Genomic DNA, 25,325 nt, shown 5'->3' on the forward strand with positions numbered 1-25,325 from the left:
ATGTACGTGTAAAAAAAAACAGAAGTTCTGACTTACCGAGAACTCCCGGCTTCTTCCTCCAGTCTGACCTCCCGGGATGACAATTCAGTCCAAGTGACAGCTGCAGCCAATCACAGGCCAAGCACAGGCTGCAGCCAATCACAGGCTGCAGCGGTCACTTGGACTGCCGCGTCATCCTGGGAGGTGGGGCCGGATGACAAGAGAGGGACGCGTCACCAAGGCAACGGCCGGGAGACCGGACTGGAGGAAGCAGGAAGTTCATGGTAAGTATGAACGTCTTTTTTTGATTCACAGGTTGGTGTATATTGTGCTCGGAACTCACTGTCGAGGGTGCTGAAAGAGTTACTGCCGATCAGTTAGCTCTTTCGGCACCTTGGACAGTGACGGGCGTCGACTAGCCTCATCTCTATGATGGCGGCTGCGCGAAAATCACGCAGCCGCGCATCATACACGGATGACACACGGAGCTGTCAAATGCCTTTTGCGCGCGCAAAACGCAGCATTTTTTGCGCGCGCAAAACGCACACGTTCGTGTAAATCAGGCCTAAGGCTGCGCCTCCATCCTCTTCTGCCCCAGTCACTTATTCCCAAGCACTGTAGCGCAGCCTTATATAGTGGATCGAGCGGGTTCCCCTGCAGCATTTAAAAGAAACAGGATCCTGACCTGTCCACAGAGTTTATGGCAGCACAGAGTATTTCAGGAGATGAGCACGGCCGGGCACGGCCGGCCACGGGCAGCCGGTCGTTTTTCCGAGCCGTGCTCCTATTATAAAGAATAGGAGCACGGCCCGTAAAACAAAAAAATAGAACATGTTCTATCTTTTTAATGGCACGGGCACCTTCCCGGGAGAAAACGGGAAGGTACCCGTGGCTAACAGAAGTCTATGGGCCCGCTATTTCGGGTCGTAATTACGACCCGTAATAACGGGTGTTTTTATGGTCGTGTGCATGAAGCCCCGTAATGACGGGTGGCTACATGTGTGCACTCGTCATTACGGCAGCGTTGCTAGGCGACGTCAGTAAATAGTCACTGTCCAGGGTGCTGAAAGAGTTAACTGATCGGCAGTAACTGTTTCAGCACCCTGGACAGTGAATTCCGATCAGAATATAGAGTAACCTGTAAAAAAAAAAGACGTTTAGGGTATGTTCACACGCACTAATTACGGACGTAATTCGGGCGTTTTTGCCCCGAATTACGTCCGAAAATAGCGCCTCAATAGCGTTGACAAACATCTGCCCATTGAAAGCAATGGGCAGACATTTGTCTGTTCACACGAGGCGTATATTTACGCGCCGCTGTCAAATGACGGCGCGTAAATAGACGCCCGCATCAAAGAAGTGACCTGTCACTTCTTTGGCCGTAATTGGAGCCGTTATTCATTGACTCCAATGAATAGCAGCGCCAATTACGTCCGTAACTGACGCGGCGTTCAAGCGCCTGCACATGCCGTTACGGCTGAAATTACGGGAATGTTTTCAGGCGGAACATCCCCGTAATTTCAGCCGTTACGGACGCTGTCGTGTGAACATACCCTTATACTTACCGAGAACTTTCTGCTTCCTCCAGTCCGGTCTCCCGGCCGTTGCCTTGGTGACGCGTCCCTCTCGACATCCGGCCCGACATTCCTGGATGACGTTACAGCCCATGTGACCGCTGCAGCCAATCACAGGCTGCCGCGGCCTCTGCGGCCAATCACAGGCTGCAGTGGCCTCTGCAGCCAATCACAGGCTGCCGCGTCAGGAAAGAAGGTCGGACTGGAGGAAGAAGAGGGACTCGTCACCAAGACAACGACCGGGTACGTATGAAATGCTTTTTTTTTAATTTTTAATCAGCAGCCTCTTTTCTCTATCAGTGATTAATAGAGACAAGTGGCTGCCGATTTGTATAATATTTTTGACTGGGTTCGGTCAAAACGTGTTCGGCCGAACCCGGTGAAGTTCGGATTCGCTGCGAACCGAACTTTTCCCGATGTTCGGACCGAAACCGGGTTCGGTTGTCCTGGTTCGCTCATCTCTAGTCAGGACGTCGGAGGGACTCATTGCCATGATAAATATAAATTTGTATATTTTTTTCAGTGCTAGGTTTCCACAGCGGTCATTCCAGCCGAAAAACTGCACCACAATTTGGTGCGATTTTTTGCCTGGAATTCCCTGTAGCGCACAGGGCGGATATGCTGTGTGCTTTTACGCAGCGTATCCACCCTGTGTGAACATACCCTTACTCTTTCAATGAAAGCATATTGCATAACCACACCTAAAAGCCGTAGCTGCAGCTTTTCAATTAGGGTATGTTCACACGACAGCGTCCGTAACGGCTGAAATTACGGGGATGTTTCCGCCTGAAAACATCCCCGTAATTTCAGCCGTAACGGCATGTGCAGGCGCTTGAACGCCGCGTCCATTACGGACGTAATTGGCGCTGCTATTCATTGGAGTCAATGAATAACGGCTCCAATTACGGCCAAAGAAGTGACAGGTCACTTCTTTGACGCGGGCGTCTATTTACGCGCCGTCATTTGACAGCGGCGCGTAAATATACGCCTCGTGTGAACAGACAAACGTCTGCCCATTGCTTTCAATGGGCAGATGTTTGTCAACGCTATTGAGGCGCTATTTTCGGACGTAATTCGGGGCAAAAACGCCAGAATTACGTCCGTAATTAGTGCGTGTGAACATACCCTTACACTTAAGAATGGGATGTCAAAAAGTAGTAATTTACAGCAGCTGCAAAAATATTTACTTGTGAATACACTTTAACATCTTGTTGTTCTCAGAGTGCAATTTTGATGTAGTTGTAGATGATTTTCTATTCGTTAGCCCAAACCAGAATGACATTATGGCTACCTGCAGCCACTACTTGAAGGAGCTTGCAAGTTTATTACATTGAACTCTGTAATAAATCTTCTCAGTTACAGCTGCATGTACCCAGATTTCTATCGTTTTAGGCTGAGGGAAAGCAGAGGATTTGGAGCTCTTTATCAAAAAGTTCAAATCCCTGTAAATATAAATGAATCAGCATGAAGTCGACGCACACTTTGAAGTATACCTCAACTGTTCTGCTTTAAGTTCACATAATGTGTCCACCATAATGTTAATGTACAGTATATAAAAAAGTACAAAAGATAAAAATGGTATATTATCAAAAGAGATGTAAACATAAAACATTAAATATAAAATCTTACATATAAAATTAAAAATGTATACATTTTATGTGTTTTGTGTTGTTCTGACGTTCTAGAGCAGGGGTCTCAAGCACACGGGCCGAATGCAGCCCATGGGGCTGTCATCTGCGGCCCGCGAGACACATAGCCGCTAGTACAGACTCTGTTCCGGGACTCTGTGGAATTCCCTGACATCGCTGTCCATATATGGACAGTGTGTCAGGGTCTTCCCCAGAGTGGAGTCCCGGGCAGAGCGCTAGTATTGGCTGTGCTCCTGGACTCTGTGGAATTCCCTGACATTGCTGTCCATATATGGACAGTGTGTCAGGGTCTTACCCAGAGCGGAGTCCCGGGCAGAGCGCTAGTATCGGCTGTGCTACGGCACTCTGTGGAATTCCCTGACATTGCTGTCCATATATGGACTGTGTGTCAGGGTCTTCCCCAGAGCGGAGTCCCAAGCAGAGCGCCAGTATTGGCTGTGCTCCGGGACTCTGGGGAATTCCCTGACATCGCTGTCCATATATGGACAGTGTGTTAGGGTCTTCCCCAGAGCAGAGTACCGGGCAGAGTGCTAGAATCGGCTGTGCTCCTGGACTCTGTGGAATTCCCTGACATTGCTGTACATATATGGACAGTTTGTCAGGGTCTTTGCCAGAGCAGAGTCCCGGGCAGAGCGCTAATATCGGCTCTGCTCCGGGACTCTGTGGAATTCCCTGACATCGCTGTCCATATATGGACAGCGATGTCTGGAATTTCCCCAGAGCTGGAGTCCCGGGCAGAGCGCTAATATAGGCTCTGCTCTGGGACTCTGGGGAAGCCTCTGACATCGCTGTCCATACATCGACAGTGATGTCAGGGGCTTCCTCAGAGCAGGAGTCCCAGTGATGTCAGAAGCACAGCTGTAGTCCCAGGAAGAGCCTACTAGCGCTCTGCCCGGAACTCCAGTTCTGGGGTTGCCCCTGACATCCATGTCCATATATGGACAGTGATGTCAGGAGCAGAGCTGGAATCCCAGGCAGTGCTAGAAGCGGCTCTGCTCCGGGACTCCAGCTCTGGGAAAGCCCCTGACATCACTGTCCATATATGGACACTGATGTTAATGGCTTCCCCAGAGTTCCGACGCAGAGCCTATACTAGTGCTCTGCTCCAGAACTCCGGCTATGGGATTGCCCCTGATATCACATTCCGGTTCAGGAGGATCCCCTGACATCACTGTGTATGGACAGTGACGTCAGGGGCTCCCACGGTAGAGGAATCCCCAGCCAAAGCGTCGGCAACGCTCTGGTTGGGGATTCCACTCCTAGAGGGAGCTTCAATGGAGCTATCTACTTGGGGTGTGTGTGGCATTATCGGCAGAGGGCACTGTGGCAGCATCTACGGAGGGCACTGTTGCAGCATCTACACAGGGCACTGTGGCAGCATCTACAGGGGGCACGGTGGCAGCATCTACAGAGTGAACTGTGGCAGTATGTACAGAGGACACTGTTGCATTATCTAGGGGTGTGTTACATTATCTACAGAGGACACTATGGTATTATCTACAGAGGTCACTGTGGCATTATCTGCAGAGGGCACTGTGGCATTATATGCAGAGGGCACTGTGGCAGCATCTACAGAGGATTCTGTGGCAGCATCTACAGAGGGCACTGTGGCAGCATCCACAGAGGGCACTGTGGCATTATTTACAGAGGGCACTGTGGCATTATCTACAGAGGGCACTGTGGCAGCATCCACAGAGGGCACTGTGGCAGCATCTGCAGACAGCACTGTGGCAGCATCCACAGAGGGCACAGTGGCATTATCTAAAAAGGGTCTGCCCAATCTTGACATTTGTGTGTCTGCCAAACACTGCTAACTGAGCCGCCAGACTGCATTTAGCGACACTTAAACTGGAAAACAAGCACGTGGAGAAATATCCCAAATTTTAAACCTAGCGCTATTATTATAGTAATGTAGTGTTATAGTAATGTAGTATTATTATAGTAATGTGGTATTATAGTAAAGTAGTATTATTATAGTAATGCAGTATTATAGTAATGTAGTAATGTTATAGTAATGTAGTAATATAGTAATGTAGTATTATAGTAATGTAATAGTGTTATAGTAGATCAAATGACTAATTGATTAACAATAATTTTGTATTGTATCAAATTTGAAAGTAATGCGGCCGTCAACTTCCCATTTTTTAGATATGTGGCCCACTTACCCGGCCGAGTTTGAGACCCCTGTTTGTAAAGGATACTTCTGAAATATATCTACACAATAGAAATCATAAGTTCACTGTATATATCTGTATACTTTTTTTGTTATGCAGATCCATATGTCTAATGTAGGTAGAATCATAGTGTGAACCTTGCCTGAATTGAGGTCAGATTTCTTGTTATAAAATATAGAGCAATTTTGTAGTCTAAAGCATTTTAATAATCATTTTTCGTGTTTTTTTGCGTGTGATCACTTGTTTAAATCAATTATCTTGAGAGGGGTTTTAAATACCATTAGTTCGTGTGCGTTGATCAATATTGCGTGTACCATGACTGTATCTTGAGCAGGTTAATATATCATATTAGCAATATCAGTCTGCACTAAAATGAATATATTCCTGTAGTAAATTCCATTCTTTGTGTGTGACTTTTTGCTTTCTACGATCCATTTTAATAGGATATTAGGGTAATAAATGACCACTCTCACTTTTTGACTCTCATAACAATCAGCCTGATGAAATGACTAGTGAAATGGGTCAATTGACCACTAATTGCAGCTGCCTATTGTGTGCAATGATTGATAAAAAGCCCAAACCATTCAGAGCACAAAATGGATTTCTGCTGGCTGTCCTAATCCCAGTACGCAGGCCATTGATTTCATGAAATGTCTCCCTGAGAAGGCCGAATTTTGCAACCTATTTAAGGAAATCTGTTCCCTCCTCAAATTTACAATACATATTATTTCAATTAAACAAGTTGATTGCAGGAAATTCAATTATCTTGGAAGTTAACCCCAAAATGCTTCATACATAAGTTACTGTAGAGGGTGAAGAACAAGTCTCCGGCGCTTATTGAAGATTGCTTTGTGCAAATGAGCCTTTGGTGTCACTCTCCATGATGAGTTGGATAAAGATTTCTTTACACCCACTATTGACCTGTAGGTACATATACAGCAGATCCGCAATGAATATCTAGGTCCATTCTGCTTACATTTTTATTTTTTTCTGTTTAATTCTGCTTTAAGTACAGAACAAGGAGATACTCTATTTCAATAAGGACAGATATACAAAACACTGGACATTTTGGGATTAGCAAAAAGGAGAGGTAGAGTTGTAGAGAGTTTGAAGACATGCGTGTGGCGGGGTACCTGCAGCCTCGGGTATCATCTAACAAACACTGTAGTCCTATGGTAATTTGTGTAAAGCTACAAACAGAAAACACATACGGATACAGAGAAAGCTGTCAATCAGCCTATGTGGACGGGGCAAGCAGGACTCTGAGGGTAGGAACACACTAGGCATAAAAACTGCGCATTTTCCTCAGCGTATTACAGTAGCAGCAGTGTGGGCGAGATTTCAACAAATCCCATCTGCCGAAAAAAAACATAAATCGACCTACTGTGCAGTTTTTTCAGCCGCAGCATGTCAATTAATGCTACGGAATCGCTTCTCTTGTGTTGCGGATTTCCCCATTGAATTCAATGGCGTGCTTAAACCGGCAAGAAAGTGCTATGTGTTGGGACATTTGCGGCGGACTCGCAGCAATTCTGCCACAAAAATCGCAAGTAAGAAAAAAAAAAAAATTATACTTACCCAGAGTTCCCTGCTTCTTCTCTTGTCCGGCCTCCTGGGATGACGTTTCATCCCATGTGACCGCTGTACCCAATCACAGGCTGCAGCGGTCACATGGCCTGCAACGTCATCCGAGGTGGAGAGACTACGCACAGAAGAGAGGGAGGGGGTAAGTATGAATGTTTTGTTTTTTTTTCCGGCGTTGCTTTCTGCAGCGGAAATTCCACCCGAAAAAACACACCACGGTGTGGTGCAGTTTTTTGGTTTCATTCCCTGCAGTGTTCTGGGCAGATAGGGTGTGCAGTTTGATGCAGGGTATCCACCCTGAACATGCTGTGTGTGTTCCTACCCTGAAAGTTGTACCAGCATGTGATTTTACCGTAAATATGCCCAATTTTTAAATTGACTGCTAATTGCCGCATAATTTAGCAGCTAAACAGCAGTTTTACCCGTGAAACCAGATGACCATTAACCATTAAATGGCTGTTTTGCTCCAAAATCGTGAATTCATTAACAAGCAATTTCAGTAAAACCGCATACCGGCGCGGTTCCCAATCGCATCACGGCATCTCAGCCACCCAGAGGCCTTGCCCTTAGGCTGGACTCTTTATATCACACTTTGACGTATTTTGCAGTGGCATTTTTCGCTGCATTTTTTTAAATCTATTATTTTAACCCCTCCACACTATAGCCAGTTTTTGTTATTTCAATTTATTTTTTTCCTCCCTGTCTTCCAAGAGTCATTACTTTTTTATTTTTTCGTTGATATAGCCGTATGAGGGATTGTTTTTTGCGGAACGAGGTGTAATATATTAATGGCATAATTTAATTGACCATATAATTATTTTATTGTTTTTAAATTGTATTTGAAAAAAAATCACAATTCCACTGCGGTTTTTGGTCTTTTGTTTTTACAGCATCTATTGTGAGGTAAAAAATACACTGCAACTTTATTCTGAGGGTCAGTACAAATTTGTCAATACCAAATTTATATAGTTTTTCATGCTTTACTAATTTTTGAGTTGCCATACTCTGAGACATTTTTTAATTTTCCATCGATGGAGTTGTGTAAGGGTTTTGTTTTTTGCATGCAGAGCTGTAGGTTTTATTGGTACTATTTTAGGGTACATGTGACTTTTTGATAACATGATATCTTAATAGTTCAGATTTTTTAATGGATGTGGCGATACTAATTACGTTTTTTTTTTTTTATTGTTTACCTTATTTTATATGAAATTTTTTTACTTGTATTTATTTTTATTTTTTTTAAATAATTGTATTAAGCATTTTTTAAATGTTTTTTAAGTCCCCCTAGGGGATTTTACCATGTGATCGATGGATCGCTCATGCAATACACTGCAATACATATGTATGTGGCAGGGCTAAATAATAAAACCCAGAAGGCAGACCTGGAGGCATTTACTAGGCCTATGGGTGCCATGGCAACCACTCGGCTTACCGCAATTTCATTCGCGGAGGGAGGAGGAGCGATCTGGGGACAGAGAAAGCCCCGTCCCCCTGTCTAACCGCTCAAATGCTGCAGTGGTTATTGACTGCAGCATCTTAGGGGATAAACAGCCAGGATTCGAGTTATCACGATCCCGTCCTTTGTAATCAGGTGTCAAGTGTAAAAAACAGCTGGCACCCGTATGGTGTGGGCTCAGCCATATTATCAGAGCACACATCTTTCGTACATGAACATCATATTGCTCTAAGTCAATAGCATAATATGAGAATAAATTGATATAATATTATCCCTCTGATAACTAGGTTTTCGTTCCGTTAAATTGTAAATATTACTGCCTGAGCTGAACGATTAAAATATGTTTATTAAGATAAATCTTTCAAATTGGGCCCTTAAAGCCAAAATAACAGGCTCAATCATATGGTCAGCAGCAGAGACCTAGCCTAGGAGGCAAGGAATACTAACTACCCACAGACCAGTCTCTCCTATTATTATATATAAGCTGAATCCTAATGATAGATTAGTAATAGCGCCGTACCACGCTACACCTTGCGCTATATTGCGCTAGTCCGGCTCTTAAAGCCACGTCTAGTGATGTGGTCAGCAATAGGGTCAAGACCTCCAATGTTCGGTAGCAAGCCCCCTGTTGCCAGATCACTGACCAGTATTCACTAAAAGTTAGATTGTTAGTTGTAATGCTATATCGTTAATCCTACGCGTTTCAGAACCACCGTTACTGGTGGAACATCATCAGGGGTTATTAGTGTTAAACGATAATCTTAGATATAGATGCCGGATCGCACGGTTGTGTGCATTAATGAACCTCCCGGCTCGTGCACGATCAAGATATAATGGTCGCACACGACAGTTAACAAAAATTTATAAGGACCACATAAGAGCCTGGTGGGAAATTCAGACACTAGAGACATATATTAAAAATCAAATTGTTCCGAGGGGACTGAGAATCTCTTTAATACCAGCAGCGAGGATTAGATCACCGGAACTCATGAAAAAGTGGGAAAAGGAGTCCATAGAATCCTCTCTGAGATTTATGAATATTCTACTAGAGGAGGAGAAAAGGTGTATTACTAAAAGTAGTCAAGAACTGAAAGATAGTATAATTTCTGCTCAGAGATTCGCAAGTAACCTTGAATATGAGAGGAAAGAAAGTACCCTACAACTGGCAGTGGAGAAATTTACAGGACATATAAAGGAGAGGAAGCACTTTAAATTCGTACGCGACACCCTTGATTTCAAGGAGGGGAGAGTGTTTGATTATAGTGCTAGAATGACAACACCACATAACCCTGACACTGACATTTCTTCATCAGAGCAAGAGTGCTCAGACTCTGAATTAGGTAGAAACCATCAAAGAAGACAAAGAGGTGGGATGGGACTGAGCAGATACCCTACTCGGGTTAATTCAAGAGGTAGAGGGAGGGGCAAAGGTCCTAATAGGGGGGCTGGTTTTTTAGCCAAAAGCCGCCCCATCTCAGAGTACCTCCTGAGGGACAGGAGAGAACTATAAGGTCTAGCTCGAGTAGGGGTGATGAGGAATCACAGGTTATCAACCTGTCCTCACGTGTCTTATCAAAGGATGAGGTGGCCATACTCAAGAGGGGTCTATCATTTGTCCCAACAGGTAGATTTAACCTATTCACATGGGTGAAGGACCTAAATTTATTTGGTAGAAAATTAAAATGGAAATTTTTTTTTAGGACACATGATAGACGCAAGTGTCTTGAGCTAGGCCTAACGGAGGATGAACTTCCTGATCTCAGACTATTGGAGGGGTTATGGGAAGAAGACCAAAGGGAGGAAGGAAAAGGTCCATTCACGGATCTAAGGGTTCCTTCTAATAAATTTGCGCCTCTCAATGACAATACCCCGATCGATGTGTTCATCAAGGTTGTGGAGGATCAACTCCGGTTACTAGATAACTCTAAATGTGGCCGGTTCAATACAACCAGAGAGGAAATGGCAGGACTTAGATCGCTGGAAAATGATGACAGTATTATTATCAAACCATCTGATAAGGGTGGTAATATTGTGGTCATGGACCGGATCAAATATAAGGCAATGTGTCACAGAATACTACAGGACAAACAGTGTTACAGGGTGCTACAATCAGATCCGACCACTATTTTCAAAAACCAATTGAAGGGAATTTTAGGTCCTGCAAAAACGTTGGATCTTATTAGTGAGAAGGAGATGAGCTTCATGTTGATTGATTTTCCCCAAATTGCTACCATTTATGGTTTGCCAAAAGTCCATAAAGGACTGGAGCCATTAAAGGGTAGACCAATTGTCTCTGGCATCAATAGTCTATCGCAAAATGCCAGCCTGTACATTGACAGGATCCTAAGACCATTTGTGGTGTCACTCCCATCATACATCAGGGATACGATGGATGCTCTAAGGAAGTTGGATGGCATTAGATGTGAACAGGACGTTCTACTGGCCTCCCTAGACGTTGAGGCACTGTATAGCTCTATCCCACATGATCAGGGATGTCTAGCAATTCAACATTTCCTTAGGGGGAAAGGAACTCAGTTTGCAGCTCATAATGAGTTTGTTATCTCTCTTCTTAAATTTGTTCTTGAGCACAATTTCTTCCTATTTGACCAGAAATACTACCACCAACTCAGGGGAGTGGCGATGGGGAGCCCGTGTGCACCCACGTATGCGAACTTATACCTGGGTTGGTGGGAAGAGTTATGTGTTTTTTGTGAAAAAATGGAACAATGGGTATCGCATATCATACTATGGATAAGATTCATTGATGACATTTTAATACTATGGAAAGGGACCCAGGTGGAGTTTGAGGAATTTGTTGCTATACTCAATGTAAATGATAAAGGTCTGTTTTTCACATCAGAGATCAGTGTGAATAAAATTACATTTCTGGATATAGTGATATCTAAAACCGCGGGTGGCAATATTCATACCAACATGTTTCGAAAAGAGACGGCCACAAATAGTTTGCTTAGGTGGGAGAGTTGTCACCCTATGAATTTAAAACGGGGAATACCAAAGGGTCAATACTTGAGGGCACGACGAAACTGCTCCACTGTATCTGACTTCAAAATATCAGCACGTGAACTGGAAAACAGATTTATTAATAGAGGATACCCGAGGCATATTTTAAGAGCGGCTTATCAGAACGCCCTAGGATGTAACCGTGATGATTTATTGAATCCCAGACCAAAGCAAAGCGATGACAATATTATCAGAGTCATTGGCACGTTTGACTCAGCTAGTTCGGAGGTAAGAGAAATCCTCCAATGCTATTGGGGGATTCTAGAGGCTGATCCGGATATTGGAAAGCTGGTGGGACATTCTCCCCTTATAACGTTCAGGAGGGGTAGGAATGTCAAGGATCATGTGGTACATAGCCATATGGGTAGACAGGACTCTTCCACTACATGGCTTAATAGTAACCTCAAAGGGACATTTAGATGTGGATCGTGTAAGGCTTGTGCCTCTATTCAATGTGGCACGACTTTCAAGAGTATGAGTACGGGAAGAACTTTTGAGAACAGGACCTATATCAATTGTCGAACAAAGGGCATTGTGTATATGATTACCTGTATATGCGAAAAACAATATATCGGCAAAACCATTAGAGAGTTCAGGAGGAGGATCCGGGATCATATAGGGGATTGCAGAAGGAAGGAGGATACCCCGATATCTCGTCACATATGGGAATTTCATAATGGGGATAGTTCCTCTCTGAGATTCCAAGGCGTTGAATATGTGAGACCCACGATGAGAGGAGGTGATATGAATAAAATTATAATTCAAAAGGAAGCACAGTGGATTTTTCGACTGCGCACCATTGCTCCCCTGGGCCTGAACGAACAAATTTCCTATGCCTGTTTTCTATGACCCCGCTGTGTCATCCAGAACTCTAACATCTAGAAATCTATGTACCCTTGAATTACAAGTTGGTTTAGCATGTCCCGTTCAGCATATACGGTATGAGGCTAATCTAAGTCCGTATATAGGTATAATATTGAAAGGATACATGATCGATGTCCTATAATCCTTGAGAGTTATGGTAGTGGTCTAATAACTTCTCACTATAGATGTGTACCACTCTGATAGAGTAAGGAGTGCACTCTATAAGGTGTGAGGTATTGATGACAGCACTGAATTATGTGAAGGTCTACATCTAATCCATAGTTACTAGATGTCTTTGGAATTTTAACATCTTTATATCGATGAGGAGCAGCGTTACATGCTTGTAACCTGCCCATGGATATGTATGCGTCCGGCTGGTCGTCATGACAACGAGACGCAACTTTGGTGTCAAACAGACGATCTAGTGCCCTGCACTTGGTGAACTCTGCGTTCTGGCAATTGCGGGGATTTGTGCTGTATGTTCGGCACATTGTCCTCTGCACAGGGCATTGCTCCCACTTTGAATATATCATTCCCCATTTGAGTACTAGATCCGCTTCTCGGATCTCCAGCGTTACTAGGGACGCTAGTCGTCCTACCTATACCCTATTGGCTGCCGAAAATGGGAGGCGTGCCACAGTCCTGACAGGTCCAGGGTGACGTGTCGGATGTGGATTGGTGGCACGCCGGGGGCATGTCAATATGGGGGGAGGGCCCTAGCTGTTTAAAAGACCGGCACCTCGCCGGCTCGTGTGCGACCATTATATCTTGATCGTGCACGAGCCGGGAGGTTCATTAATGCACACAACCGTGCGATCCGGCATCTATATCTAAGATTATCGTTTAACACTAATAATCCCTGATGATGTTCCACCAGTAACGGTGGTTCTGAAACGCGTAGGATTAACGATATAGCATTACAACTAACAATCTAACTTTTAGTGAATACTGGTCAGTGATCTGGCAACAGGGGGCTTGCTACCGAACATTGGAGGTCTTGACCCTATTGCTGACCACATCACTAGACGTGGCTTTAAGAGCCGGACTAGCGCAATATAGCGCAAGGTGTAGCGTGGTACGGCGCTATTACTAATCAATCATTAGGATTCAGCTTATATATAATAATAGGAGAGACTGGTCTGTGGGTAGTTAGTATTCCTTGCCTCCTAGGCTAGGTCTCTGCTGCTGACCATATGATTGAGCCTGTTATTTTGGCTTTAAGGGCCCACAATATGAGAATACCTACATACACAGCTTTATGGTTTAGGCTCAGTAGTTTTTTTTTTTGTTTTTTTTTTTAAAACGCTGCATGTTTTGAGTATGGTGTTTTTTCTGCCAGTTTTCCCATAGACTTCTCAATAGGATTTAAAAAAGACGAGAAAAAACGCATGCATGAAATGTTTTAAAATAAAATACGAACCAAAAACACTTGTGAAAAAAGCCATGAAAATATCTTAGAATTAATGGTGTTTCTTTCAAGCAGTGTGTATGAATGAGACCTAAAAGCATTTTAAAATGCAAAGGAACCCTGTGTAATCTAGGCTTAATACAACTGAAAATACTGGCATACAAAAACTGATGCAAAATACTGACCAAAATACTGTGTCAAATTGGCCTTCAGTTCCCATACAGTTCTATGTTGATATAAGTTCACTGGAAGGTAGTCGCAAATGTAATAAGTACATTAAAATGTATGTATGTATGTATATATATATATATATATATATATATATATATATATATATATATATATATAGCAAACAAGAAAGCAGCAGCACTCACACAGAATCAATCGATTAGGTGCCCAGCAAAACGTCCCGATCCTCGGACGTGTATTGGTATATAAAGAAAGAAGATTTGCAGCACTCCAATGTGAAAAAAGTGGTGGTTTATTCAATCCAAGAACAACAGCAACGTTTCAATCCTACAATAGGATCTTTATCAAGCCTAGTGACACATCTACTGCAAGAAACTAATATAGGGTTGAGACTGCTCAATATAATTAGTCTCATTATAATATAATCAAGTATACAGTGTTATAAAACTCATATAATGCATGTTATAAGGTATCATTACGAAACACAAACATGATACAGAAAGTGCGAATGTGTATATATGACAGTGTAAGTGACAATATATAGTGACACAAACGTTAAAAACAGCTGATTACAACATAATCATTTATGCCTCAGTGGTGTTAAAAACAATCGTCATAGCCCCACTCACCAACCAGAACTTCAGATACATCAGATGAATCATTTAGTATGTAGATTCGTAAGCATACAATGTAACAAACCGCTGCACACCTAAAGTCAATAGACTTGAATACATGCGTAAAAAGCCAAGAGACGGAAGTGAATCATCGATCAGTAGCGAGACGCATCGGACGCATCAAAGTGATGTAATGCGTGTCAATGCGTTCCACTGAACTGGTCATGTGTGAAGCGGCTTCATAGGTTGCTAAGCAACTGATGCAACTATGTAACGGATAACACGTAACACGGCTGTGTCAGACAAAAAGTCTGTATTGTAACTAAAACAAGTAAATTAATCAGTGCTCCTCATGGTAAGGAATGGAGATATAAAAATAGTATTTCAATATTATGTTATATATTCTATGTTGATATAAGTTCACTGGAAGGTAGTCGCAAATGTAATAAGTACATTAAAATGTATGTATATATATATATATATATATATATATAATTGTAATGAAAAACACTTGAAATATTTTCATTCACATATTAATTGTGTAGGTTTCTAGAGTGTGTGTGTGTGTGTGTGTGTGTGTGTGTGTGTGTGTGTGTGTGTGTGTGTGTGTGTGTGTGTGTGTGTGTGTGTGTGTGTGTGTGTGTGTGTGTGTGTGTGTGTGTTGCCATGGCTTATTGCTTTTCCTTATTTATGCACGTCAAGGTCTTAGCTATTCAGGGCATTTCTCCTTGGAAACACATTGAGTTCTGTGTTACATTTGCTGTTAGCAATTAGCTGCCTGGATGTGGCCTGGCAATGTACTGTGGCCTTGGTAGAGATTGTTGGGATTTTAATTATAGTATTTAACAATGCAGCAGCAGTACCCCCATCAGACTGCAGAGCCATATGAAAAACAGTTATTTTAGTCACATTTCACTTAGCCAAAGAGAAAGGCAGGATATAGCTCTATAGTCATATATTGGTATTTTATCAGCTCCAGGACAAAACCAAATATATATAATCACATGAGCTGCAGGACATTAGACCCATTTATTCAGGCCAATAATCGGCCGAAGAAGCATTCTTGCAAACGCTCGTTCCGATTATTAGCCCGCTTAGACAGTGCAGAGATGAGTCGTCGGCTGATCATATTGTTTATGCAGGCTATAAAACCATAGTTGTCTGCAGCGTATCTGATGCAAATTGTATGGGGACCGAATGATTGTATTATCGATCGTTCGCCCCATACATTTTGCATTGGCCTGTGTTAAAGGGCCTGTAAACAAACGCTGATCGGATCGTTTTATATATATAGTCATTACTCCGGTGTCATGGTAAGTCTAACATTATTATATATGTGTATGTAAATATTTGTGTGCATTTGGATTATAACTACAATCCTTTTTAGTAGCACAATGATGTAGGAGCTGGAATTCAACTGCAAATCACTAAATGAGACGTAATTATTTTGGTCAGCAGAGTTGAAATAATTTGCATAAAAGACATCTGCTGAATTTGACTGACGTCTCGGCAGCAATCTCTAGAATCTAACCAGCCAAATAGTATATTTCTGTGTGCACTATAAACTGCAGTGCCGACACATCTTCCACATGAGTGTCCCGTGTTGCTGGGTAGACAAAGCAACTCCTCTCTCGGCATGTGTAGCGGATAATGCTTCCAATACACATTATCCAGGAATGCGTTTGTGTCTTTGTAGAATATGGATTATGTGAAGATTTAGGGTATGTTCACACGGCAGCGTCCATTACGGCTGAATTCACGGAGCTGTTTTCAGGAGAAAACAGCTCCTGAATTTCAGACGTAATGGCATGTTGCCGGCGTTTTTTGCTGCGTCCATTACGGACGTAATTGGAGCTGTTTTTCTATGGTGCCAATGGAAAGCGGCTCCAATTACGTCCCAAGAAGTGACAGGCACTTCTTTGACGCGGCGTCTTTTTTACGCGCCGTCTTTTGACAGCGGCGCGTAAAAAAAATGACCGTCGGCACAGAACATCGTAAAGCCCATTCAAATGAATGGGCAGATGTTTGCCGGCGCATTGGAGCCGTATGTTCGGACGTAATTCGAGGTTAAAACGCCCAAATTACGTCCGTAAATAGGGTGTGTGAACCCAGCCTTACTGATATTTGACAACAAGCATAACAATAAAGTCACGTATGTCCTCAAAACAGACAATTTATTTACAAAATTATTCCAAGAGGCCACATAGTTTGCGTCCACAGATTTGCTTACTGATATCACGGTTATTTTAAATTCAGATTTTTCTGTGTTTCTCCACAATTTTGCGCATGGCACCACTCCCCATCACAGTAAGATCTATATCAGTGCTCCTTCTAAGCATCCTGGTTCATTAATGCATTGTATAGTGAAACTTGAGGCGTAGCCACTCCATGTGCTGCCGTATGATGTCCTCTTAGAGCATCATATTCTCTCATATTCTTCTAGAAGAGAATACCTCGATATTGCGGCAACAAAATCTCAACTGTTTTCATCAGCCTCATAGACTTTGAATAGAGCGGCTTTGCACATTCCCACCTTTCGCTCCATTCAAACTCTAGTCGCTGTCTTGCGGCGGGGGTTGAATGGGGGACCGGGTTCCCAATTCTGGCAATGGTGCGGCTCCCAGTGGTCAGACCTCCACTGATCTAGCATTTTTTTTTACAAATCCAGCGGATAGGTGAAAAATGCTGGAGGCTGGAAGACCCCTTTCAATTTAAATTTTTTTCTGTGGTTTTGATTGACAACCATGACCAAGATACCTGATTACTATAGACATGCCAGGAAGCAAAGGCCAAAACTGTGGTGATAGAAGATGAGGAAATCCCAGTGAAGCTATTAATGGGATCTCCTGTACAAGGGAGTAGACCAGGGACCCCACTAATACAGCAGTCCCGATCAGTGGAGCATACCATATTTTCCCATGGGAATTCCCACCTGTAATCATGATGTCTGATACAACTGCTGTCTCTTGTAGGTTTCTCAATAATAAAATATCAGGAAGAATATGCCTGGGCCATTGCAAAGCAAGAATCTAAGAACGTACTAGGTGACAACCACAAATCTTATTAGCTCAGTACATTCTGCTGTTGTCACTAAATCTTTTCCAGGCTGCCTCTTGTTTTACTGACGATGATGTTAGGCCATTGCCAAACAATTATCTCTGCGGATCCCTGCAGTGGGCAAGAGTTTTCACGCTGCATGTGACATGCATGCTGCTGCATCTGCACAGTTCATGTCCTTTCATGTGCCTTGGACCTGTATCCTTGGATATCTCCAGCATCCTGCTCACAATTTGGAATGGTCTATGGAACTATAGCTCTTGCTAGATATTATCTGACTTCTCTTCCGATATGATGCCTGGTCAAGTTACGAGTTGCATGGGGGTGGGGGGGGGTGTAGAAAAACCATGCTATAATGCAGGCTAAGTGGGGGTCAGTGGAAATTATCTAATCCGTCAACTGGAGGTTCTGTTCCATAAAAAGATATATAGTGCAATATTTTGGACACGGTTGGGCACTATTATTTGCACAATTTAGATAGTTATGTAATTTTTTGTTCTGTATGGCCCTACAGTACTGTAAACAGAAGAAATATGTGTGTTTAAATCTGTGTATGACTATGTATGTACTGTATAAGGCCCCATGCACACGACCATAAATAAACTCCGTAAATGCGGACCGCAATACGGTCCGCAATTACAGACCCGCCCAATTCTATTGGCTGCGGACACCTTTCTGTACTGCTATGGTTAGGAGTCCGTGCCGTAGAACCGTGCCGTGAATTATGGAGCATGCCCTACTTTTCGTTTTTTACGTGCCGTGCTCCCATACTTTGTATATATATTTATAGAAAAATAGTTATTGATGAATGAATGGAAATGGCATGCAGCAGTCAAATAAATGAGCCGACAGTGACAGCGTTAAGAATCATAAGGCCAGGATCACACACACAGTTTTGAGTTTTGATGCAATTTTGTGGCAGTTTTTGTTTGTTTCAGTTTTTTGAGCTAAACACAGGAGTGGACAAAATAAGAAAGGGGATGCATCAGTCTTTTCTTTATACCTTTCCATCTTTGGGTATGTTCACACACTTAACAAAAAACGTCTGAAAATACGGAGCTGTTTTCAAGGGAAAACAGCCCCTGATTTTCAGAAGTTTTTTGAGCAACTCGCGTTTTTCGCTGCGTTTTCGCAGCGTTTTTTACGGCCGTTTTTGGAGCTGTTTTCATTGGAGTCTATGAGAAAACGGCTCCAAAAATGTCCCAAGAAGTGTCCTTCACTTCTTTTGACGAGGCTGTAATTTTACGAGCCATCTTTTGACAGCGACGCGTAAAATGACAGGTCGTCGGCACTGTACATCGTAAGGCCCATTGAAAGTAATGGGCAGATGTTTGCCGACGTATTGGAGCCGTTTTTTCAGACGTAATTCGAGGCGTAAAACGCCTCCATTATGTCTGAAAATAGGTCGTGTGGACCCAGCCTTTTAGGATCCGCTAAAAAAAAAAGTGCCACAAAAAGTGCCACAACTGCATCAATAATATGCGTGTGATCCTGACCCAAAAGCCTTTTTGGATTGATTGATATTTTGGTGTCAATATTTATCTACCAAACCAGCTGTAATAATTATATCAAATTAGAAGATGAATATACTCTGTATTTAGTTGTATTATTTTGTTGTATTTATTATACAACTAATTTAATTACATTTTTAAAATTGTTTTTTTTTTTAGATGTCTGAAAGAAATTATTATGTCAAATACCTGAAGAGCTTTCTGAGGCGCAAGGCATCCAAAACTAGGTCTGTTATTGCAAAAAATAAAATCCACAAGTAAATAGATATTATGCAAATATGTGCATTTGTTTTGTAGTCAGATTTGCACAGCCCGTTAAATTGCTAACATATGTTTCAGATTTGTGGGGTTAGCTATTTGCAGCAGTAGTCATGGGTTCTTCATAATCAATCTCTCACTCCCTGAGGCTCATGTAGTGGAAGTGGAAAATGTCATAATTCAGACTTCAAATATATACAGTAAAAGTAATATGTTATATTTTTAGCTTGTGCTTATGCAGCTGACAAAAACCCTTTAAAGGGAATGTATATTGTATTTAATTTAAGTTACATTAATTAGAAGTCAGTATGTAGAATAGATTTACTAATACTCTCTAAGGCCGGATTCACACGAGCGTGTTCAGTCCGTGATATACGGTCCGCAGGTCGGCTGCATTTCCCGGACTGAGCACACTGCAGGGAACTGGGCTCTTATCGTCATCGTCATCGTTATCTATGACCCTAGAAGTCGCTGCCTCGCTGCGGGAAAACTGTCACGTACTGAAAACATGTTTTCAGTACGAGACAGTAGATCCGCAAAGAGGCAGGGACTCCTAGCGTCATAGATAACGATGACGATAAGAGCCCAGTTCCCTGCAGTGTGCTCAGTCCGGGAAAAGAGGCCGACCTGCGGACAGTTTATCACGGACTGAACACGCTCATGTGAATCAGGCCTAAATTTTAGACTGTGTAAACTTAGACTAGGCAGTAAGAAAATGCACCAAATTTATCACAGTGTTGTATGATGCATGTGGCACATCTCGATAGAAATGTTAGACACTATTCGCTTCCTTATACCAACTCTTTCTTGATTAAAAAGAAAAAAAGAGAGAGAGAAGATGGCGCTCCTCTAAGGTGATAAAATACTGGAATGTGAATGTACTGTGTGAAAGTGAATCTAGATCGACTCACCTGGTAGAGTTGTGCGGGATCATCAGCACAACTCATCTTTGGAACGTATCAGGTGTTGTACACCCTGGTGTCAGCACACTGAGAGTCTCCGGAGCAGACCCTGGGTATGTAGCTCCGATGAAATGGAGATTCCTCCGTGGTCTGGTAATTCTCAGGTAGAAAACATAGAAAAAGTACTTCTTGTATTGGGCGCTCTTGTGCAGGTGGTTCAATAAATCCACAATCGGAGTTGCATACATAAGGCATAAACTGACAAAGACCTCAGTACGAGGTAGAAACGTGTTGCACTTGTATTCTACACATATTCATTGAATAAATCCTTATTTTTGAAAATCTGATTGTGGATTTATTGAACCACCTGCACAAGAGCGCCCAATACAAGGAGTACTTTTTTCTATGTTTTCTACCTGGGAATTATAAAAATGACGATATCTCCATCAGAGGCTTTTAACAGAGTCTTTGATGCAGATGGGAACAAAGCCTCAACTGTGTATATAGGCGGCAAGCAGTACAATAGAGCTGTCATTAACTCAACCACACTTTAACCCTTATTCACACACACAATTTTTTCAGAGTCACTATGATCTGCAAGCATTTTTTATTGCATTTGTGGTGGCTTTTTTTCATTATGGAACATTTTGAGCATGTGTTTTTTTCTGACATTTTTGACACCCTATAGTAAAGCCTATGGCAACAACGCCAGAAAAAACATTTTATACCCAGAGCATGCTGCAATTTGAAAAAAATTCAACAAAATTGCCACAAATCAGAGAAGTATTCATTCCTATTCGAAGCAACTCTAACTCTCCTTGTTTGTGTTTTACAGCAAAGACTCACAGGTGTCACTTCATCTCTGTTCGTATCTCTGTCCTCCCAAAACAGGTAAAGTACTTAATGCCCCATTCAATGCCTTTATAATACTTACACTGTGCACATACAAAGCAGAGCCATTGACATGATCATGGTTCAGTTTGTTGCATACGCCCTACTTTACTGTCAATCTCCTTTACCCACAGGTTTTCACTTATCACAAAGATCCTTATTGGCAGTTACTGTATCTGTACTATCTGCCTATCAGGTAATGTAGTACAAGGGGGTGATCTTGGATCAGATATTTCATAAAAGTGGAGGGATGGGCATACTTATAACTCACATTTTTTTCCCTGCAACCCATAGGTAGCCCTCCTTCTTCTGGCAGGATTCCTTCCAACGGTGCAAAAGATCCGCAGTTCTATTGATGCAGAATTTATACTTATGCTAGCTGGCTTTGGAGTCACTGTTGATGAAGATAAGAAAAAAGCAGTGGACTATATTGTGTACTATATCTGGGCAGTAGAAGGTGAGACACAAATACATGTGAGACCCAAATACATGTAAGGCACAAATATATTCTTTTTTAAATTGATTTTGAAAAAAACGACCAGACTAAACAATATAGCGTATGTGGTATTTTGCAGTGTAAAAAATGAAATGTGTTTCATTCCATAGGACGTTAATGGGATCCGTAAAGCATTTAAAAAAACTTCTGACATGTCATAGTGACATGTCAGAAGATTTGATCGGTAGGGTTGTGAGTACTGAGACCTCCACTGATCGCTAAAACAAAGCGGCAGAAGCGCTCCGCTGGGTCACTTGGTTTCTGATTGGCATTCCTCGGAAAACCAAGCAATTGGTGTACTGGCTTAATAGAAAGTCTTGGATTTAACTAAACATGTCGCGGGCGCTGTTCTATTGAATTTCAAATTCAACTGCAGTCACATCCATACTTAAGAACTATATTACTTCCGAGTTTGTACTAATGCTGGCTGCAGAGTACAAAATAATTAATTAATAGTCTCTCAATGCTCTTTAGACAGGTGTAGTGCATATCATAAGCTTATCTGCTACCAGGCAGTGTACATGATGGTTCTTTTAAAATGTGTTGTTGACGCAATTCCGGCCAAAAATATATATATTAGACTGAAACTTTAGGTAGGTGTGTCAAATGACACCTATTTCAGTACACTTGTTCAGATCCCAATTAATCCAATAGTTATAGATTATATCAATATATCGGAGAGGAGTAAGACACACAGATGCTGCTTGCGTTCACAAAATAATCCTCGAAACTTTATTGATCAAACAATTACAATAATATGATTTCAAAAAGGGTGTAGGCTTGATTCCAGCCAATCATTTATAATATGATAACTCTGATTCAGCCAATAACAGACAATGAGAATATTTCATATTGAGCCAATCACAGACATACAATACATTTCAAATGTAAAACTATAATTCTCATGAAACTGACGTCAGGCTAACGTTACACCATCTTTCTGCACCTGCTATCCACATTCCCAGGCCAGAATATAATACTATATTTTGCCCAACAAAAGTATCTCCCCCCCCCAGGCTAAAACAAACATCTTGTCTCACTCCCCTTCTTCGCTATGACCCACCTATTCATACATTTGCAATCCCCGAGTTTAAACACACATATGTCCGTATCAAACTCTCGATAAAAACTGAGATAGACATATTGCTAGTTGAGGAACAAGATCAGCATTAATATACTTGTCTTATGCTTGTCTTAAAGTAACATGACGTCTTATTCACTAAAATCTATTATTTAAAATACAAAATGGATACTTAAAGAGGCTCTGTCACCACATTATAAGTGGCCTATCTCCTACATAAGGAGATCGGCGCTGTAATGTAAGTGACAGTAATGCTTTTTATTTAGAAAAACTATCTATTTTTACCACTTTATGAGTGATTTTTAGCTTTATGCTAATGAGTTGCTTAATTGCTCAACTGGGCGTGTTTTTACTTTAGACCAAGTGGGCGTTGTACAGAGGAGTGTATGACGCTGACCAATCAGTGTCATACACTTCTCTCCATTCATTTACACAGCAGCATTGTGTTCTTACTAGAACACGATGTGCAGCCACATACACACACATTAATGTTAATCAAGTGTCCTGACAATTAATATACATTACCTCCAGCCGGGACGTGATGTGTATTCAGAATCCTGACACTTCTGAATCTTTTCTGTGAGATTTCCAGCAGGGCAAACGTAATCTAGTTTTAAATGACAGTTTACAGCATAATCTCTTGAGATTACGCTTGCCTTGCTGGAAATCTCACAGAAAAGATTCAGAAGTGTCAGGATTCTGAATACACATCACGTCCTGGCTGGAGGTAATGTATATTCATTGTCAGGACACTTGATTAAAGAGGCTCTGTCACCACATTATGAGTGCCCTATCTCCTACATAAGGAGATGGGCGCTATAATGTAGGTGACAGTAATGCTTTTTATTTAAAAAAATGATCTATTTTTACTACTTTATTAGCGTTTTTAGATTTATGCTAATAATTTGCTTAATGTCCAAGTGGGCGTATTTTCACTTTAGACCAAGTGGGCGTTGCACAGGGGAGTGTATGACGCTGACCAATCAGCATCATACACTCCTCTCCATTCATTTACACAGCGCATAGGGATCCTGTTAGATCCTTATGTGCTGTCTTATACTTACACATTAACAATACTGAAGTGTTTAGACAGTGAATAGACATTCCACGGAATGTCTATTCACAATCTCTGCACTTCATTACTCTGTCTGTGGTAGTTACAGCAGAGCCTGAAAGAACGATTAAAATACAGGAGGGGAACATGATCGCTATCCATTTACTCTGTGTTTTGTCGATCGGTATACCAGGAGCCGCGTCTAGCGTCCCCTGGTTACTATGGACACTCTCGTTGTCCGGGCGCCCTGATTGGTCGGCAAGAAGGAGGCAAGCCACCTCCTGCACGTCACAGCTGTGCCGTGTTGAACTTGGATTGGCGGCTGCCCCCGATGACGACATCTGAAGGGCGGGCTCTTAACCTTAAAAGCCCATGATTTCTCCGGCGCGTGTGCGGCCAGTACATCAGAGCCGTACACGCGGCTGGAGGTTAAAATCAGCACATAAACAGTGCTATCCAGTGTTCTACCTTTAGAATTTAACTACCTATGTATATCAATCCCTGATGAGGTATTGCTTTAGTGGCAATGCTGAAACGCGTAGGATCTTGATACATTGAAATTTTTGGCAAGAGTGCAGCGAATCAATATATCATAAATAGGGAGAGTTAGTCCTGGGTGTTAGAAATATACCATTACCCTGGACACTTCCCTTTTCGCCTAGCACTTGCTTATGCCTGTTTTCTTGGAAGTAGTGGCTGGTTGAGCCATTTTTAACTAATTGATAATAAAATTATTTTAATCGTTCTTTCAGGCGGTGAATCTACTATTAATGAATGTTTATGAACGACATCATATATCGATACTACAGTGAATTTTTAGTTACAGCAGAGGACGCGTAATCTTGTGAGATAAACACGGTAAATGACAGGTTACAACGAGATCACGCTTCCTCGGCTGTAACTACCATAGAAACAGTAACGAAGTGCAGAGATTGTGAATAGACATTCCGTGGAATGTCTATTGACTGTCTAAACACTTCAGTATTGTTAATGTGTAAGTATAAGACAGCACATAAGGATCTAACAGGATCCCTATGCGCTGTGTAAATGAATGGAGAGGAGTGCATGATGCTGATTGGGCAGCGTCATACACTCCCCTGTGCAACGCCCACTTGGTCTAAAGTGAAAATATGCCCACTTGGGCATTAAGCAACTCATTAGCATAAATCTAAAAACGCTAATAAAGTGGTAAAAATAGATCTTTTTTTTCAATAAAAAACATTACTGTCACCTACATTATAGCGCCGATCTCCTTATATAGGAGATAGGGCACTTATAATGTGGTGAAAGAGCCTCTTTAACGTTAATGTGTGTGTATGTGGCTGCACATCGTGTTCTAGTAAGAACACGATGCTGCTGTGTAAATGAATAGAGAGAAGTGTATGACGCTGATTGGTCAGCGTCATATACTCCTTTGTACAACGCCCACTTGGTCTAAAGTAAAAACACTTGCGCATTAAAAAACATGAATTAGCATAAAGCTAAAATCGCTCCTAACGTGGTAAAAATAGATTGTTTTTCTAAATAAAAAGCACTGCTGTCATCTACATTATAGCGCCCATC

The 25,325-nt window shown here is 42.1% G+C and overlaps 1 protein-coding gene across 1 annotated transcript in view; it reads left to right on the forward strand.

Moving 5' to 3' along the window:
- STRA6 (signaling receptor and transporter of retinol STRA6) overlaps positions 1 to 25,325 on the forward strand; it is an 83,698-nt gene that overhangs the window by 39,441 nt on the left and 18,932 nt on the right. Inside the window, exons 8-11 of the mRNA XM_075857755.1 lie at positions 19,240 to 19,307; positions 21,076 to 21,131; positions 21,266 to 21,327; positions 21,426 to 21,588. Coding sequence (XP_075713870.1) covers positions 19,240 to 19,307; positions 21,076 to 21,131; positions 21,266 to 21,327; positions 21,426 to 21,588 — 349 coding nt within the window. The remainder of the gene's footprint in view (positions 1 to 19,239; positions 19,308 to 21,075; positions 21,132 to 21,265; positions 21,328 to 21,425; positions 21,589 to 25,325) is intronic.

The sequence above is a fragment of the Rhinoderma darwinii genome, chromosome 3 (genome assembly GCF_050947455.1).
Source record: "Rhinoderma darwinii isolate aRhiDar2 chromosome 3, aRhiDar2.hap1, whole genome shotgun sequence".
In the NCBI taxonomy this organism is placed as follows: Eukaryota; Metazoa; Chordata; class Amphibia; order Anura; family Rhinodermatidae; genus Rhinoderma; species Rhinoderma darwinii.